Raw genomic sequence first — 17,462 nt, 5'->3', positions numbered from 1 at the left:
TTTTTTTTTTTTTGTTAACATATAATGTATTATTTGTTTCGGGGTACAGGTCTGTGATTCAACAGTCTTACACAATTCACAGCGCTCACCATAGCACATACCCTCCCCAGTGTCCATCACCCAGCCACCCCATCCCTCCCACCCCCCTCCACTCCAGCAACCCTCAGTTTGTTTCCTGAGATTAAGAGTCTCTTATGGTCTCCCTCCCTCTCTGATTTCATCTTGTTTCAATTTTCCTTCCCTTCCCTTATGGTCCTCTGTCTTGTTTCTCAAATTCCTCATATCAGTGAGATCATATGATACTTGTCTTTCTCTGATTGATTTATTTTGCTTAGCATAATACCCTCTAGTTCCATCCATGTTGTTGCAAATGGCAAGATTTCATTTTTTGATGGCTGCATAATATTCCATTGTGTGTGTGTGTGTGTGTGTGTGTGTGTGTGTGTGTGTGTGTGTGTACACACCACATCTTCTTTATCCATTCATCCTGTTGATAGACATCTAGGCTCTTTCCATAGTTTGGCTGTTGTGGACATTGCTGCTATAAACACATGCCCCTTCGGATCACTACATTTGTATCTTTGAGGTAAATACCCAGTAGTGCAGTTGCTGGGTTGTAGGGTAGCTCTATTTTCTTTCTTTTTTTTTTAATTTTATTATGTTATGTTAATCACCATACATTATATCATTAGTTTTTGATGTAGTGTTCCATGATTCATTATAACACCCAGTGCTCCATTCAGTACGTACCCTCTTGAATACCCATCACCAGGCTAACCCATTCTCCCACCCCCTTCCCCTCTAGAACCCTCAGTTTGTTTCTCAGAGTCCATAGTCTCTCATGGTTCATCTCCCCCTCCGATTGCCCCCCCCCTCATTTTTCCCTTCCTACCATCTTCTTTTTTTTTTTTTTTTAACATATAATGCATTATTTGTTTCAGAGGTACAGGTCTGTGATTCATCAGTCTTAACACAATTCACAGCGCTCACCATAGCACATACCCTCCCCAGTGTCCATCACCCAGCCACCCCATCCCTCCCACCCCCCACCACTCCAGCAACCCTCAGTTTGTTTCCTGAGATTAAGAATTCCTCATATCAGTGAGATCATATGATACATGTCTTTCTCTGATTGACTTAATTCGCTCAGCATAATACCCTCCAGTTCCATCCACGTCGTTGCAAATGGCAAGATTTCATTCCATTTGATGGCTGCATAATATTCCATTGATACATACACACATCACATCTTCTTTATCCATTCATCTGTCGATGGACATCTTGGCTCTTTCCATAGTTTGGCTATTGTGGACATTGCTGCTATAAACATCAGGGTGCATGTACCCCTTCAGATCCCTACATTTGTATGTTTGAGGTAAATACCCAGTAGTGCAATTGCTGGGTCATACAGTAGCTCTATTTTCAACTGTTTGAGGAACCTCCATACTGTTTTCCAGAGGGGTTGCACCAGCTTGCATTCCCACCAACAGTGTAAGAGGGTTCCCCTTTCTCCGCATCCCCACCAACATCTGTCGTTTCCTGACTTGTTAATTTTAGCCATTCTGACTGGTGTGAGGTGGTATCTCATTGAGGTTTTGATTTGGATTTCCCTGATGCTGAGCGATGTTGAGCACTTTTTCATGTGTCTGTTGGCCATTTGGATGTCTTCTTTGGAGAAATGTCTGTTCATGTCTTCTGTCCATTTCTTGATTGGATCATTTGTTCTTTGGGTGTTGAGTTTGATAAGTTCTTTATAGATTTTGGATACTAGCCTTTTATCTGATATGTCATTTGCGAATATCTTCTCCCATTTCCCTTTCTATTTTCATCTTATTTTTTTTCCCCTTTCCTTATGTTCATCTGTTTTATTTCTTAAATTCCACATATAGGTGAAATCCTGTGATGTTTGTCTTTCTCTGACTGACTTATTTTGCTTATCATAGTACCATCTAGTTCCGTACAAGTCATTGCAAATGGCAAGATTTTGTTCTTTTTGATGGCTGAGTAGTATTCCAGTGTGTGTGTGTGTGTGTGTGTGTGTGTGTGTGTGTGTGTGTGTCCGTATGTGTGTCTGTGTGTGTGTGTATACACACACCACATCTTCTTTATCCATTCATCTGTCCATGGACATCTGGGCTCTTTCCATATTTTGGCTGTTGTTTATACTAGGAAGTACATCTATGTCACATTTGATTTGGACTTGTCCTCTCTGCTGAGCTTCTGCTTTCTTCCCATCTGTTATCATCTGCATATAATTAATAGTTGCTAACTCCTGTAAAGATTTTACATGAATTTGGAAGATCCGAGTAGAGAAGTCTTTGAAAACGAAGACCATGATTTTGTATATGATTCTTAATTGTTAGAAGTGAGTAAATGAAAAGAGGATATATAAATAAAAATTATTCTGAGTAGATTTTCAGTTCTTTGGTTTGAGTGGTTAAGAATCCTAAAATATTAGACCTATAAGATGAAGTCGTTAAGTCCAAATACTTCTAGAGCTGGTAAATTGCCCACGAGAGGGCACGGCCGTCTGGCTGTCAGTGACGGGACCAGAAATCCAGTCTGCAGCAACCTTCTCCAGTGGTTTTCCTACTGATTCGGAGGGTCTTGCCGTCCCTTACTTGTGCTGTCTTACCTTCTCTGCCTTCCTTTCTGTCTTGTGTGTGCGTAACACATGTGTACACACCTACGTGTATACACACATCTTCCACCTACACCTGTTTCCAAGCATGTTGAAAGTGACCCATTTCCATATAGAATAATTAGAATAATTTTTATCCTTTCAGTTTTGTCAGAATAGAGTATATGGGTTTTAATTCCTTAATTGCAATTAGGATTATTGCCCCCTACAACACTTTTGAATTACAAAATGCTGTTTGTTAAACATGGAATATACCACCAAGACTGAGATTCACTGAGTATTTTTTTTTTTTTTTTTAAGTAGACTCCACACCCAGCATGGTGCCCAATGCAGGGCTTGAACTCAGGACCCTGAGATCAAGACCCGAGTTGAGATCAAGAGTCGGACACTTAACTGACTGAGCCACTGAGGCACCCCTACTGAATATTTTAAGTTCACTTGGCAGGGGGACAGTGAGAGGATATATTTGTTTAGGAAACAGACTGCATCCATAGGTCACAAATGTAGTTTTATTCTATCATCTTTTTAAATAGTAAACTCTATGCATGTTTCTGCTCTTCATTCCTAGCTAACAATTTTGTGTAAAGGTTGGTCTCCAGAACTATCGCATTTGGGAGTTTTGGACTGTCTGTTGACGTTTCTTGAAACCTGAAGCCAAAAGACATGCACACTTGTAGCTACCTCTGAGAAATCCAAGTCCTATTTTGTGTTTGAACTGCTGTTTTAGAGGTGCTGTTTTAAGGATCTGTTTCTTCCACCAAAATCATTCTCTTGTTTCTTCCACCAAAAAGTATTGTGAGCCTCTGAGTGCAGAGTGAGGATTTCCTCATGTTTGTATCCTCAGTGTTGAGCATAGTGCAGGTGTTATTTAAACCTTTGTTGAATGCATGAATGCCCAAACAAAACAAACTGTGCTGGCCACAGTATTACATTTGATTTTCTTAGGGCCCTGAGTGTTAAGAAAACTGGCATCAGCCAGAGAGGTGTCTGTTGGGAACTGAAGTTGGGGAGGAATTTAAGTATTAGTGAAACTGAAAAATACATCTAATTTAAAAATTTATAGAAATCATTTTAAAGTCATACCAGCACCTCTAAGTGACCACAGTGACATATAGTAAGCTCTCTCCCAATTTTTTTCCGTGTACTCCATATCTATATTTTGATACTTGTGGACATTAATCTCATAGTCGATGTCTCCTTTGCGTATTCTTGAGAAAACATGGCTGTCTGTAGAGTGGCCCCGGTATGGTGAGGTGATTCAGGAGGGTAGAATAAGCATGGGACTTTGCATTGTAATGCCTGGGGATTGGATTCTGGTTCTGCCACGTATTTTCTCTGTGATCTTAGGAAATGGTTTCACTGCTCTGGGCCCCAGATTTTTTATCTGTAAGATGTGATAATATCAACCTCTTTGCATCACTCTTGTGAGGATTAAGTGAGATAAAAAATGTGCATGGGCTCATAGTGAGTATCCAGTAAATTGTGTTATATTTATAGAAAAATCATTCCTTATTTTCTTTATTCATACTGTTTTCACTTTTATTTTTCAGTGAACAACAGGACTGTGAAATTGCTCAGGAGATCCAGGAGAAGCTGGCTATTGAGGCGGAGAGACGCCGCATTCAGGAGAAGAAGGACGAGGTACCACGTAGATAAGGCCCCTCCACCCCAGCCCAGGGGAGTGGCTGCTTCCAGTGTTCACGGGCTCAGGGTGGGGTTCCCGGATGGGCAGCAGAGCTCTTGGCTTTGGGGGTGCATAGTCCAAGTATTGCCTTCCCTGGACCACCTTTTATTGCCCCTTGATAACCTAAGTGAAATCTTAAAAAATGACGGTAATTCAACATAAGGTGTGAATTAGTTTCCTAGGACTGCTTTTAACAAATCACCAGAAACTTGATGGCTCAAGACAGCAGGAATATATTCTCTCACAGTTCTGGAGGCCAGAAATCCGAAATCAAGGTTTTGGTGGGACCCTGCTACCTTCTGGGAAAGATGCTTCTTTGCCTCTTCCTGCCTTCTGGTGGCTCCTGACGGTCACTGGCATTCCTTGACGTGTCACAGCATCCCTTCAGCCTCTGCCTCTATTGTCACATGGCCTTCTTCTTGTATCTTTGCTTCCTCTTCTTTTCTTATAAGGGAACCAGTCATTGGATTGAGGACTGGCCCTAGTCTAGTATGACTTTCTCTTAACTAATTACATCTGTGAAGACCCTATTTCTGAATAAGGTCCTATTCTGAGGTTCTTGGTAAAAATGAATTCTTAGGGGACACTGTTCAACCCAATACAGGCTGTATGTCTGTGGGTTATTCCTACAGTCTTAAGAGAGAGCAGACGTGAGTGTAGGCTGAACAAGAGTCAGGGGGTGTCACTGTGAGAAGCCAGGAGCCACCATTGCTCCCACTCTTCGTTGTTTGTGGCTTCACTCTCCTATGAGCGCTGCCTCAAAGAACTAACTCATCTGCTTGATTCTGTAGATATTTTTAAATTGTATTGTTTTTAAAGCTGAAAATGACTAAAAGTAGCAACAGCGTTTTGTTGGTAAGACGACTTGAATTTGCAGTTAAATATTACTTGCCTTTGTGTTGGACTTTTAGCATTTCTTACAAACAGTTCTTTTTCAGTTTGTATTAATTCTGTGTCTGCCTTGCTGTTCTTGGCCACAGATTAAGGTTATATTTAGGAAGAAAATGATTTATAATTTTAATAATAGAATGACCATATGATTTATTGTATGTGTACTCAAATACTTTTCTGGGTTAAAGGGGGTAGTATTAATAGTTACATAAACTGGGCCTGTCCTGGGTACCAGCACACGTGGTCACCCTATTAAATAGGTGGGATGAGGGCCATCCGTAAACTAGCCTGGATATATTGCTGCTCCCACAGAGCCATCCTTGTTCCTGTAAGACTCCTTGTTCTATGCCAGGTGAGCATGAGACACCTGGTATGTGTGTATTTAGCTGTTTCTTTAAGAAACAGACCATGATTTTGTGATCATCAGAACTGCAAGTAAGAATTAGGGATTGCTTTTTAGCCTTCCTGTTATCAACACAGGAACTCTTTTTACTACAGGATGTGTTGCCTCTCTGTAAGGCTTGCTTTGGGGATGAAACTGGGAACTGAAAGAAGTGATTATATTTTCTAAACAGGAAAGCTCCTATTTTAAAAATAACAGAGTAATGAAGTTGGCTTCTTATAAATGCTACTGGTGTCCTGTGATTTTTTTTTCCCCCCATTCAGGAAAAATAGGAAAGAAAGAGAAACCAAAACACTTTATTTAGGCATGTAGAATCTAAACAGCAATCACAATAAATAGTCTCCTGGTAATACCAGATAAAGTAAGCAGTTTAGTGATTAACTCTTTTTCAAATTAAGAAATTAAGACTTGAAGAATCAGTGACTAGTCCCCAGCTATAATAAGATGCCAGAGAAATGTCTGTACAGTTCAGGTCCCCTGACTGACCGCTTCTGACACAGATGTCCTATGTATGACACAACAGAAAACATGTAAACTTTGGAGTTAGAACGTTCTGGATTTGAATCTTAGCTCCTTAACTTTTAGCTGTGACTTTCAGAATCTCACTTAACCATGTAGAACCTCAGGTTCCAAATTGGAAAAGCCATGATAATTGTACATATCCTGGAGGGCTGTTGTGAGGTGTAAGTGAGATCGTGTATGTAAGGCCTCTGGGACATACTAGGTTAATAATTTCTCTTCCTTTTTTACTTTCTTGCCAGTCGTTTCCACACCATTCGGCCTTTTATAACAGCTCTGATTTCTCTTATAGAAAGAGATGTGTGCTAAATTAGAAAGGGGGAAAATAAACAGGCTTAAGTGTATTCCAGTCTGGTGTGATCTGAGCAATCCTCAAGCATTTCCTTGCCGTCGCCGGCCTCCCAGCTAGCCTGCCTTCCAGTACTGTTTGAGCGGCTCTGATGGCCCCATTCCCCAGGGCAGTGGAGGGATTGAAGGAGAAATCCAGTTGGGGGAGATTTTGTGAGACTAGCCTTAACAACTCCATTCAGACTCTTTGATTTTCCAGCTGATGCCTTAGATTAGAAGATGCCTACCATGCCGAGACAGTCTCTTATCAAAAGATAGGACTCTCAGCTGACTGGTATGTTATTAATATTAAATGAACAAAATTTGAGCAGTAAAGCTTCTCATTGAAGGATGTATGATGCCTATTTGTTTATTTTAGTCCCTGTGCCTCGCAGAGGAGACTGAGACTGAGATGAGATAATAGTGGAAGTTTTTCTGGCCAACTCTTAAAAAAAAATTGCCTGTTACTCATGAACTGTCGTAATTCTTTTTTAATTTTTTTCTCTGTCTGTGCTCTTCTGTTTCCTTCTGGAGTCTGCTTAGCTAGTAAGTTCTTACTGAACAGCAGGGCTATGGAAAATTCCTCTCTGATCACCCACATGTCCTTTTCAGAGATTTTTGGGGTCAGCTCTCTTCAGTAGTTTATAACCCCCCAGACAACCAGATGTAGAATCCAAGGCCTCTTTTCTCTTGGGGCAGAGTGTTTTTCTTGAACAACATTGTACATGAGAAGTTATACAACTCTGTGTGGGTGAATTACCATTTCTGGCTTTGTCATGCTATAATTTTATTGTGCTTTTTAACAGAGCATAGATGAAAGTAGCATTTCCATGCAGGGAGACAGATGTAGAAAAGTTTTTTTTTAAAAAAAAAGGAAAGAAAGGAAGGGAAGAAAGAAAGAAAGGTCTTCAATATTCTTGCCAGATTGTAGCCTCCCCTCTCCTGCTTCTCCCCTACTTTCCCCCTTCTCTTTTTTCTTTTTTCTCCCATCCTTCCTCCCTCCCTCCTTCCTTTCCCTCTTTCTTCCTTTTTTTCTTTTTTTTTTTTTAAACTTTTTTATGTAGTGTGACTATAGTAGTGCATTGCTCTCTAGGCCCCTGTTGAAGCAGGGTTATAGCCTTTGAGAATACTGGACTGTATGAGTTTGTAACTAAGAAAAGTGGGCTAATCCCATTGGGATTATTCTCTTGGGTTTATAGCATTAGCATTTGTCATTGTTTCATAAAGCTAAGGAATGTGTGTTTAGTTGATGAAGTTATTTTTAAATAAAACTCTTAAGCATATGTTGTGTGTGTTTCTGTATGTGTGTGTGAATATCTACAGATACACATATGTGTCTTTTGAACCTAGATCCAAATATATGTGAATGTGCAACTATTTTAGGGCAAAACTTTTTTTTTTTTTTTTTTTTTTTTTTTGCTTAAGTAAACATTAGCATGACCATGCTATGAAAAATCTGTGGCACTAGTCCAACAGTTTGAAGCCACTTATAATATGAACTGTTCAGGGATAGACTTAGTAATCAGTTTACATTAAAAATTAATCTAGTGTGAACCATGGTACTTTTTCATAACATTCTTAAAGTGATTAGAATTTCATGTTCTAAAAGAATATTTATGTAAGTTGGTAATATTTAGAGCATAGCTCAAATAACAGTACATTTTAGCTACTAAAAAAAAAGATGCCCTTTGTTTTGGCACTTTAAAAATAAGATTATACATATATGGCCAGAAAGGGGGAATGAGTAGAAGGTTTTTGGTTGAGAAAATTCTTCTCTCTTCTTAACTTGGTCATAAGGATGTTTTTACATCCATAGAATTGCTATGTTGTTTTCTGTTCTTACACCCTCTGAAGATTATACCTGTTACGAGTTCCCTACTGAATTAGATGTTAATTGCTAGTTGATGAAGAAATGTAGCAATCTAATGGAGTGGCTTTCTTTTTTTTTTTTCTTTCCAATAGTCACTTGACAATCACATTTTTAGATTTCCTTGATTGTTTTTATGCCAAAGATTTCCTCATTTTGAAACCCACTACCATTGAGGAATAGAAGTGTAAACTTTCAGGGAAAAGTAACCCTGATATAAAATTATATAAACCAAAAAATAGCCTAAGGAATCCAATATAATAGTTTAGTAATTTTTTAAAATTTTATTTATTTGAGAGAGCGAGAGAATGAGCAGGGGGGAGGGGCAGAAGGGAGGGAGAGAGAGAACCCCAAGCTGACTTCCCACTGAGTGTGGAACCTGGTGCGGGGCTCAATCCCAGGACCCCAAGATCATGACCTGAGCCGAAATCAAGAGTTGGACACTCAATCCACTGAGCCCCAATGGTTTCCTAATTTGCCATCTACTTGGGAAAGATGTTTTAGGCTCCTCTGGGCTCTGCTGCACCTTGTTTGTGATAATGCCTCTCTTAGAGCACTCACCTTTGTTTGTCTTAAATTACACTAATCATTTTGCTTCTAAAACTTAATAGGTAAGAACTTTGCAAATATTGGCCATATATCCTGTTTCTCTATAGGTCTGTAGGAGAATGTTTGGCCTATTGAAGGCAATCAGTAAAACTATGTTTTTATTAAAATGACTTTTTTTCTAGCATCTAGAGATCCTTAACTGTGTTCTGTCTTAATGCTCACAGTTTCACATTTTCAAGATTTAGATACAATGGTGAATTTTCATTCCAATAAATCTATTTACCAGAAAGTCTTCTAATTACAGAGTTTTTTTGTGTTTTTTGTTTTTTGTTTTTTTACACATGAGCCCAAAGTAAGCCTACCTGATTAATATGATTAATTAAAAAATAATTGAAAATGACTTCAGAAGGGCTTATGAGTTCTTTTAGGTTTGTTTTCTCAAGTTATGTTTTGTGAAACAGTAATTCTATAAGGTTTATACTTTTTATGTAAAAAGCTTCTTTCTCAAAATAAATTTGAGTATTTTTAGGTTATAGGAAGATAACAGGTTTCTTTTACCAAAGTTTTAAAGTAGGCTAATATGCATTTTAAAGAGTTGGATGTAATACATGCTTTCCACTGAGTGCCTTGTGTTTTGTGGAGAACCTTTAGAGACTGGGGTTCTCAGGAACAAAGCTTTGGAAATGCTGTTCTAGACTAACCTTTAACAGGAAGGAAGCTGAGGAGGACCAGGGAGGTTGTTTATGTCGTGGGTGACTAAGCTGCACGTAGCATCGTGACTAATTGCCATCTTCAGTTTGTTTCAGGGGACGTTCTTTCTCCTGACATCACCTCCCTGAAGGCAGTGCATAGTAATGCTGCAGAGGGGGGAGGGGCATGCACTTGGGCCACGCCTCAGCTCTTAACACAGCAGTCCCTTGTCAGTGAGGCCCTGATCCTTTCCCTCATAGGCCTTGGCAGCCTATCCTCTCACCCAGAAAAGAGCTGAGAGCTTAAAAGAGCAAGAGGTTTGGGTGCTAAGGTGTATAACTGTTATTTTCCTTGATGAAAAGCACTTTCTTTGACTAGCTAATGCACGGTCAAGAAGCAGCATCATCCTTGTTTCTTTCCTGGTTCTTCACACAGAGAACACGGCTTATTACTATGTATTCATTAGGACAAAATTCAGTAGCAGAAAAGCAAGTATAAGGTCTCTAAAGCATAGTTTAATTTAATAATTTCTGCTGGCAGTTGGACCTAGTAATTTTCCTTTATATTTTTACTCCATTACGGCAAGGGAAATTTCTTGTTTCCTATAAAGCAAACCATTTGTACTGTTAGGTTCTTAGTAAACATGATGACAACTCAGGGAAATTTTGCATTTTCTTCCTATTTTGCAATAAGAAGTATAGGGATTTGAGAAACTCTTCTATAATAATACTAGCTTTGGGAGAACAAGTTATCTGTCTCTTGAACTGATTGATGTATTACTTTATAAGACATCAAATATGAACCTAGCACAGGGGCTATACCTGGTAATAGGTTTATTAAAATGATGCATTAGGGAATCAAGACGTTTGACTTTAAGATTGATTGGTAATGTATGTGTATAAGTAGATGTGTGTGTGTATAATATGTAGATATAGATATGTACGTATATCTGTAGATATGCATGTATGTGTGTGTATATACATGTCCATATATATAGAGATGATTGAGTAGTTGATTGGTAGAAAGGTATGTATATCTTTCACAAAAATTTATGAGAAGCTTCCAGCATAGAAATCAATTAAAGACATTATATCAATAGTATATTCGTAAGTTTGAATTTAGATTTACCTAGCTGCGGCACCCATCATGTTTCTACACTGACATGAAAGTAATTGATTCATTCAGATGAATTTTTTTTGAAGTTTGCCTTCCAGCCTTAGTATATTCTTCATTTTGACTTATTTGGAAAATTGCAAAAGGGAGAGTAGTAATGAATTCTTGCTTCAAAATTTATATCAACATCTAAGTACTTCTTGTATTCCTTATTGTAAATATAAAGTAAGCACCTCAAACTACCTCTGATTTTTATTTTTCACCAGGGAGTGCTGTTGCATATTTGTTTGGTCTTTAAGAATCTGGTGACACCTAGAGACCGTCTTTCCATAAAAGTGTACATGGAACAAAGTTTATGTGCTGCTTTGTGGTTCTTTCATAGAAATAAGCTTCAGAGTCAGAACACTGCCACTCTCTAGCTCAAACCTTTAGTAACCCTTGATCCCTTACACTGTGGACTCCAGACTTGTTGAGATTATGTGTAAGGAGTGCATGTGATCCAGTCTCAGACTGTTTTTCTAGCCTCACTTTTCTCTGTAACACCCCAACTCCTGTGTTCTAATGGACTGTTGGTTGTTGCCCATTAAAACATTCATATTTTTTCTGAGGTGGTTCTCCCTCCTTACTTTGCCTATTGGAATTCAGTTCAAAACCTAACGCAAATGCAAAGACTTGCACTATTAAGCAGAAATAAGACTTGCCTCTTTTATACTCACATTGACATTTTTACCCTCTTACTGAGGCATTTATGATTTAATGGTATTATAGTTATTTGCACATACCTTTGTTTTCATACAATGATGGTAATCTTTTGGGGGGCAGGATCAGAATGTTATTCATCACTCAGTAACTGCTAAAAACTTGCCTGGAGATGAAGCAAGAGGGAGACAGAAAGAATACTGTTTTCTCTTTTTCAGTTAAGACAGTGGTACTCTAATGCAAAGCTAAATCAAGGATCAGCTGAAGAATTCTTTTATAAAGTTTTAAAATTAAATTATACACACAATTTGTAAAGTTTCATAGATTACTGCACTCTTCCATCCAGACTTACTGAATCATCAGCTTGGAAAAAGGGCCCACAAATAAGTATTTTAGAAATTCTATTGTATAACCAGCGTTAGGAATACTAGGTTTGTAGGTCTCCAGATTGAATTAAATTTCAATTTCAATTAAAAAAAAAAAAGGCTTTCTTGTTCATCTGGATCATGTGCCACTCCTGTTGAGCAGTTATGTATGGCATTTGAATAGCATGAGCTTAATGCCAGAAAGTCTGGAAAGCTATGGACAGAGCCCACAAAAGCTTGGCAGTGGAATATCAAACCACTGACTTGTAGGGCTACTGAATGGAATCTGTTCCATTGTAAAAGGTTTGTTTATTTTCTGGTAATATTGATTAGCCTTCTCTCTGTACTTGCAGGACATAGCTCGCCTTTTGCAAGAAAAGGAGTTACAGGAAGAGAAAAAACGAAAGAAACACTTTCCAGAGTCTTCTGGATCCAGTGCTTATGGAGATAGTTACTATTATGAAAATGGAGGTAACAATGGCTACATTGTGATTTACTCTGTCCTTAGACTCAACCATAAGATGTCCCTTTAAATTTGTCTGTAAAGTGACCTCAGGGCCCATGTGGATTTGTGGCCAAATACTCTCTGAATCTAATGAATTCATCTGTTCCTTAGTTGAATGACCAGAGCTATTTTTATGGCTCTTAAAACAACTGTGGTTTTGTAAGATTTGACATGCATTCTGTTGTGCTGTAGCCACTTGGAATGCTGTACTACATTCTAAGCACATAAACTGGGGTGTAGAAAATGGGGATGAGTCTCTGGGCTTGATCTTTCTCAAGGAGTCTGGGCAGAATGTCCGAAGCAGCAGAGTGCCACGAATAATGAAGATGATACATCATACATCAGTTGGGTAACAAAGCTTCTTTCCATGCCTCTTGTATTTCAAACATAGGCCGATGAGTATGTGTGCTGATGACAAAATTAAATTCAAATATACTGTGTTCATTATTTGTCCTTGATGCTTCCTTGCTATCTGATTGCCATACAGAAAAATTCCTGAGGGAGAGAAGTCCCTTCCGAATTTCTCTTCTCTAGTATCTGCTTTTGCAGTGTGGTGGTGGTGATGGCATTGTCGTGGTGCCAGTGATTCTTTATCTTAAAAGTGTGTTGGGAAATGAGTATTTGCAAGTATTGTTCCATCTTTTTTCAAGATCTGTCAAAGGAAAGACATTTCTTACCTATTACCAGTATTTATTGTAGTTCAGCTTGGAGACCAGACTTAGGATAACAAGTAAGTAAAGCCTAAAGCATCTTCTAGAGGGTAAAGATATTAAGGTCAGTGATCCCCAAGGCCCTTGTGAGCCAATTATCAATTACTTCTCTATAATTTCATTGGAAAAAGGAAGTAGGTATTTGTCTTTGATGAGTAGAATGAAAGGGATGCACATGTAGCTGTTAGGATTATTATAGTTGAGTGCAGTCTTGCCCAGTCACGCTCTAAATTTATTGTTATCAGTAGAGCTCGGCTCTATTGCACTTAATAAGCAGGTTGATTCTCTATTGATTGTTTGTGCTCTTCTTCCATATGTAAAATGCTCAGCTCTTTTTTGAAAGCCATTTTCCTTATGCTGGTTTTTCTAATGAAATCATGTATTACATCATTTAAAAAGAAAAAAAAAATGTTGCCATATATTTCTGTGCTAGAGACCAGAAGGTAAAGAGTTTATTCTTGAGCTTTAATTAAAAGCTTAGAAATGTGCACTGGTGGTTTTCATTTGTTTTTATTTTTATTTCTGCTCTGGAATCATGTTCACTGCAAATAAAAGCAACTGTTTAAAACTATTAAGTCTATAAAAACATTAGGATGGCAAGTAATTAAGTATACTGAAGTATTAATTTTGGCCTTCCTCTGTTAAAACCTTTGACTAATTTCAATCGGGGCTCAAATCTGGTTATTTTAACCAGAGTGCTATCATCCTCTAGGGCAGGAGACCATGTTAAGAATTCAGTGGTTTTTCAGGGACACCTTAAAGTAAAAAAAAAAAAAATCGTGAAGTTGTGACTTCCTGATCATATGCATATAAATATTAGAATTCCTCTTCAGTTGTGTTGTTGTTGAGAGTTTATAGATTGCTGAACATGTGTGATCCTCATTCATTTGCCTTTGAGTCAGACCAAGTTAAGTTCCATAGAAACCACATTATAATTCAGTTCATATGCACAAAGTATAATCCTTGTGTCCTTTGCAGTGGTCTTTTCCCAACACATAGGGATATTATTTAATTGTGCTTCTCTATCTTTATGTATACTATGATTTTTGCTTTAATTACATAATAATTAAAGTAGATCATTATAGAAGTGGTTTTCTTTTTCGCTTTTATTTTACTTAAGCTTAAATCTTAAAAATGATCATTTATAGATTTTCTGCAAATTTGAAATTATCTAAAACATATGTCAGATTTATATCAGCTGAAAAGGTATGTCTTGTTCAGTTGTGAATCCATGTTTTTCTTTCAAAGCCATACCTGTATCATAGGCGTATTAGTAATTTTTTTTTAAATCATGGTCTTTGGAGTCATAAGACCTTAGTTCAACTTCCATCCCTTCCTTAGAACAATTGTGGTGTTGGGAAGTTATCTACTGTAATCACACTAAGCCTTTTTCTCATCTATAAAATGGAGATTTTAAAAAATACATCCTTCACGTGGATGTTAAGAAGATCAAATAATGTAATTTTGGTGAGGACTTAAGCTTTAAAGTACTGTTGTTTATGCATATATCAGTATTATGTGTATATAACAATATCTTGCATATCTACACAAAAATCATCTTATTTTGAAAGACAAACATGGAAGCACACAGATAAAATGTGTATATATATGTATGTGTGCATATAAATACATATGCATTGGCTATATAAGTAAGTTAGTTATATTTGCCAAATAACTTGGTCCAAGGAACATACAAGTCTCAGTCCTTAACTGGATAGGGTTTCAAAGGATTCAAACAGATTCCCCGACCCCAGTCTTTTTTCTTTCCCAGGTTTAAAGATAACCACAAGTAAACTAGACAGCATATATTTTTTCCTGTCAACTCTGTGAAAATGTAGTGACAGCTCTGTTCTCATTCTTGGAGCACACTTACCTAAAGTAGAAGTACTAATATCAATTAACTTTTTAGGAAGAATTAAAAGCAACAACAAAACAATCATAGCCTCACATATCCATGTCAAGAAATAAAGCCGCCCTTGTTTTGGGGCAGGAAGGCAGACTTTTTTCATGCAGCTCTCCATGGAACACCGGTATTAACACTAAACCATCGTTCCCCGAATGTGGGCATCGTTTAAGTAGCAGGTCAATATTATATTAATAATTCACAGCAGTAGCCAGTTGATTCTTTCTCAATTGTCAAGATATACTTAAAATAATAGTTTGGTAAAATAATAGCTACTTCTCTATCATAGAGAATAATTGTTCTGGTTCACTTTTATGTAAAAAATAAATGTAATAAATTCTACAGATGATTTTGTAAACTTTTTAGAAGACAGATTTTATTTTATTTATTTATTTTTTAAAGATTTTATTCATTTGAGAAACAGAGATACAGAGAGAGAAAGCATGAGCAGGGAGAGAGGCAGAGGGAGAGGGAGAAGCAGGCTCCTCGCTGAGTCAGGAGCCCGATGTGGGGCTCGATCCCAGGACCCTGGGATCATGACCTGAGCCGAAGGCAGATGCTTAACCATCTGAGCCACCCAGGCGCCCCTAGAAGACAGATTTTAGTTTAGACGTCATCTTTGAAGCAAATTTCCTTCTCTTCTGGAAAGCTCCAGAGGAAACGATTTGAAGTTTTTGAGAACCCTTATGGCATCAATGATACATTTAGCACGTATCTCCTCTTCCTCTGTTCCTTTATTTGATTAGCAATAACGAACTTAAAAAAATGAAACAAAACCCCTAAAAATTAAGAAAATGTATAGCTCTTTATTTCCTCTGTATCCCATCAAACTGGGGTCGCTGTTTCAAATGCAGTTCAGCAAGTGGGTAATTTCAACAGGGAATGTATCTTAGCTAATTTAGCAGTTTTCTGTGGAATTAGGATGTCTTTTTATGACAGAATGTACTTAGAAAATGTTAAAATAAATATGCCTTGCAAAGTGCATAGTAATGTCTTTCCTTTGTTTTCATAGTATGCTCCTGCCTCAATGAGACCTAACAAAAGCACCCCTCTATGTGCTGTTTTGTGTTACATTTAGGGACTTGTATAGTTAGCACACACTATTTTTATACAAAGAATACAGTATCATTTTTTGAAATGAATGTAGGGGTGGAAGTGACTCCTTTTCCTGTTTTCTGTTATGGCATCCCTTTTTAATTTTTTCCTCTGCCAAAGTTAAGAAAGTTTGGGAGCAGAGTTATCTAAAGATAACAGGGTCATTTACTCAAAATTCTCTATTCCATCCTTTTCCACATTGAACTGCATGGCGGGAGAGAGTAGGGAAATACTAAAATCTGGGTCATTTCTCCAAACTAAATGGAAATTAGCAACATTCTGATAGAGATTTATTGTTATTTCCAGTAAGAATATTTGAAAGCCTCTTCCTGGAAAGCTTAGTTATCACTAGGCTTAGTTGTTCTCTGTTTTTAAGACTCCCTCAACCCCTATTTTCTCCCCACTTAGTTCCAAATTGGTGTTATAAGTAGAATTTAACATTTAATGGCTGTGGTTTTTGTTATTGGCAAATATTAAAAGTACTGTATTAAGTCCCTAATCATAATCAAACTCCTCTTTCAGATTTATTTCACATAATTTTATTTTAGTCTTTTACGTTTTTGACTGGGTACCCAGAATCCTTCATGTATCCATGGACCATTCCAATAAATGCCTGTCCCCTCTTTTCAGTTTGTTACGTTGAAAAAGTAGTCTTCTCCATTTTAAAATACATTAAACTTGGGCCCCGTCTTTCCTGTATAGTGAGTTCATGCTCTCATTAAGTTAACCTGCATTTCTATTTTTCACATCCCTGCACTTCCACTCAGACCCGCCACCGTCAAGGAGGGCAAGGGAATTGGGTTCTGGAGTCTCGAGGTCATGTAGACTCCAAAGTGATGGAAACACTGTGAAGCAAAGGAACAAGAAACCCAAACATCCAGTGGAGAACTTGGAAGAACTAGAAGATCATTGTTCATCAGGGAGATTTCTCTCATCCTATAGCTTGGGCAGAGTGAGGGCCAATTCCCAAATTGACACTGAGCAGCATGAAAGGAAACGGTCTGATCATGAGAGACTTCGGAGACCTCCGCTTCCCAGGATCAGTGGTGAGGTGTTTCTGAGTACTGGATTTGATGATGGGGAGGCTAACAGTGTCCATCGACCTCGGAATTCGGAAAAACAGTCCAGACACCAAGACCGACTTTCACCCAAGTCTTCACAGAAAGCAGGGCTTCATTGCAAGGAAGCTGTATATGGGGGGGGCCGTGGGCAAGGTGAGCAGAGAGAAAGGAGACACAAGCCCAGGACTCCCCCCTTCTCAGAGAGTGAGGGACAGCTCCAGCTCCGTGACCCAGGTAATGAACAGTCGCCTTGAAAGTCCTGGTACCGGGTATGTGCATTCAAGCGAATGTATTTAATAAGCATCTTAAGCAACCTGTTCTTTCCCTCTAGTTTGTACTCATGGATTTAAAAAAAATCCTGGAGCTAAATATTATAAAAGGTATCTACTTAATATCAAGTTTATACTAAGAGGAAAAATATTTGTACCTTTTTCCTACTG

The 17,462-nt window shown here is 38.0% G+C and overlaps 1 protein-coding gene across 3 annotated transcripts in view; it reads left to right on the top strand.

The window, feature by feature from the left end:
* CCDC50 (coiled-coil domain containing 50) overlaps positions 1–17,462 on the top strand; it is a 73,129-nt gene that overhangs the window by 34,706 nt on the left and 20,961 nt on the right. The window contains exons 4-7 of one of the 3 annotated variants that reach the window (XM_073895585.1): positions 4,192–4,282; positions 12,102–12,219; positions 12,532–12,597; positions 16,729–17,256. In XM_073895585.1, the coding sequence (XP_073751686.1) occupies positions 4,192–4,282; positions 12,102–12,219; positions 12,532–12,597; positions 16,729–17,256 (803 nt within the window). The remainder of the gene's footprint in view (positions 1–4,191; positions 4,283–12,101; positions 12,220–12,531; positions 12,598–16,728; positions 17,257–17,462) is intronic. The other 2 variants (XM_025876683.2, XM_073895588.1) reach the window with 2 other exon arrangements.

Source organism: Callorhinus ursinus, unplaced genomic scaffold, assembly GCF_003265705.2.
Source record: "Callorhinus ursinus isolate GAN/ISIS: 27379988/994484 unplaced genomic scaffold, GSC_fseal_2.0 scaffold1, whole genome shotgun sequence".
In the NCBI taxonomy this organism is placed as follows: domain Eukaryota; kingdom Metazoa; phylum Chordata; class Mammalia; order Carnivora; family Otariidae; genus Callorhinus; species Callorhinus ursinus.
This window is presented reverse-complemented; position numbering and strand designations above follow the sequence as displayed.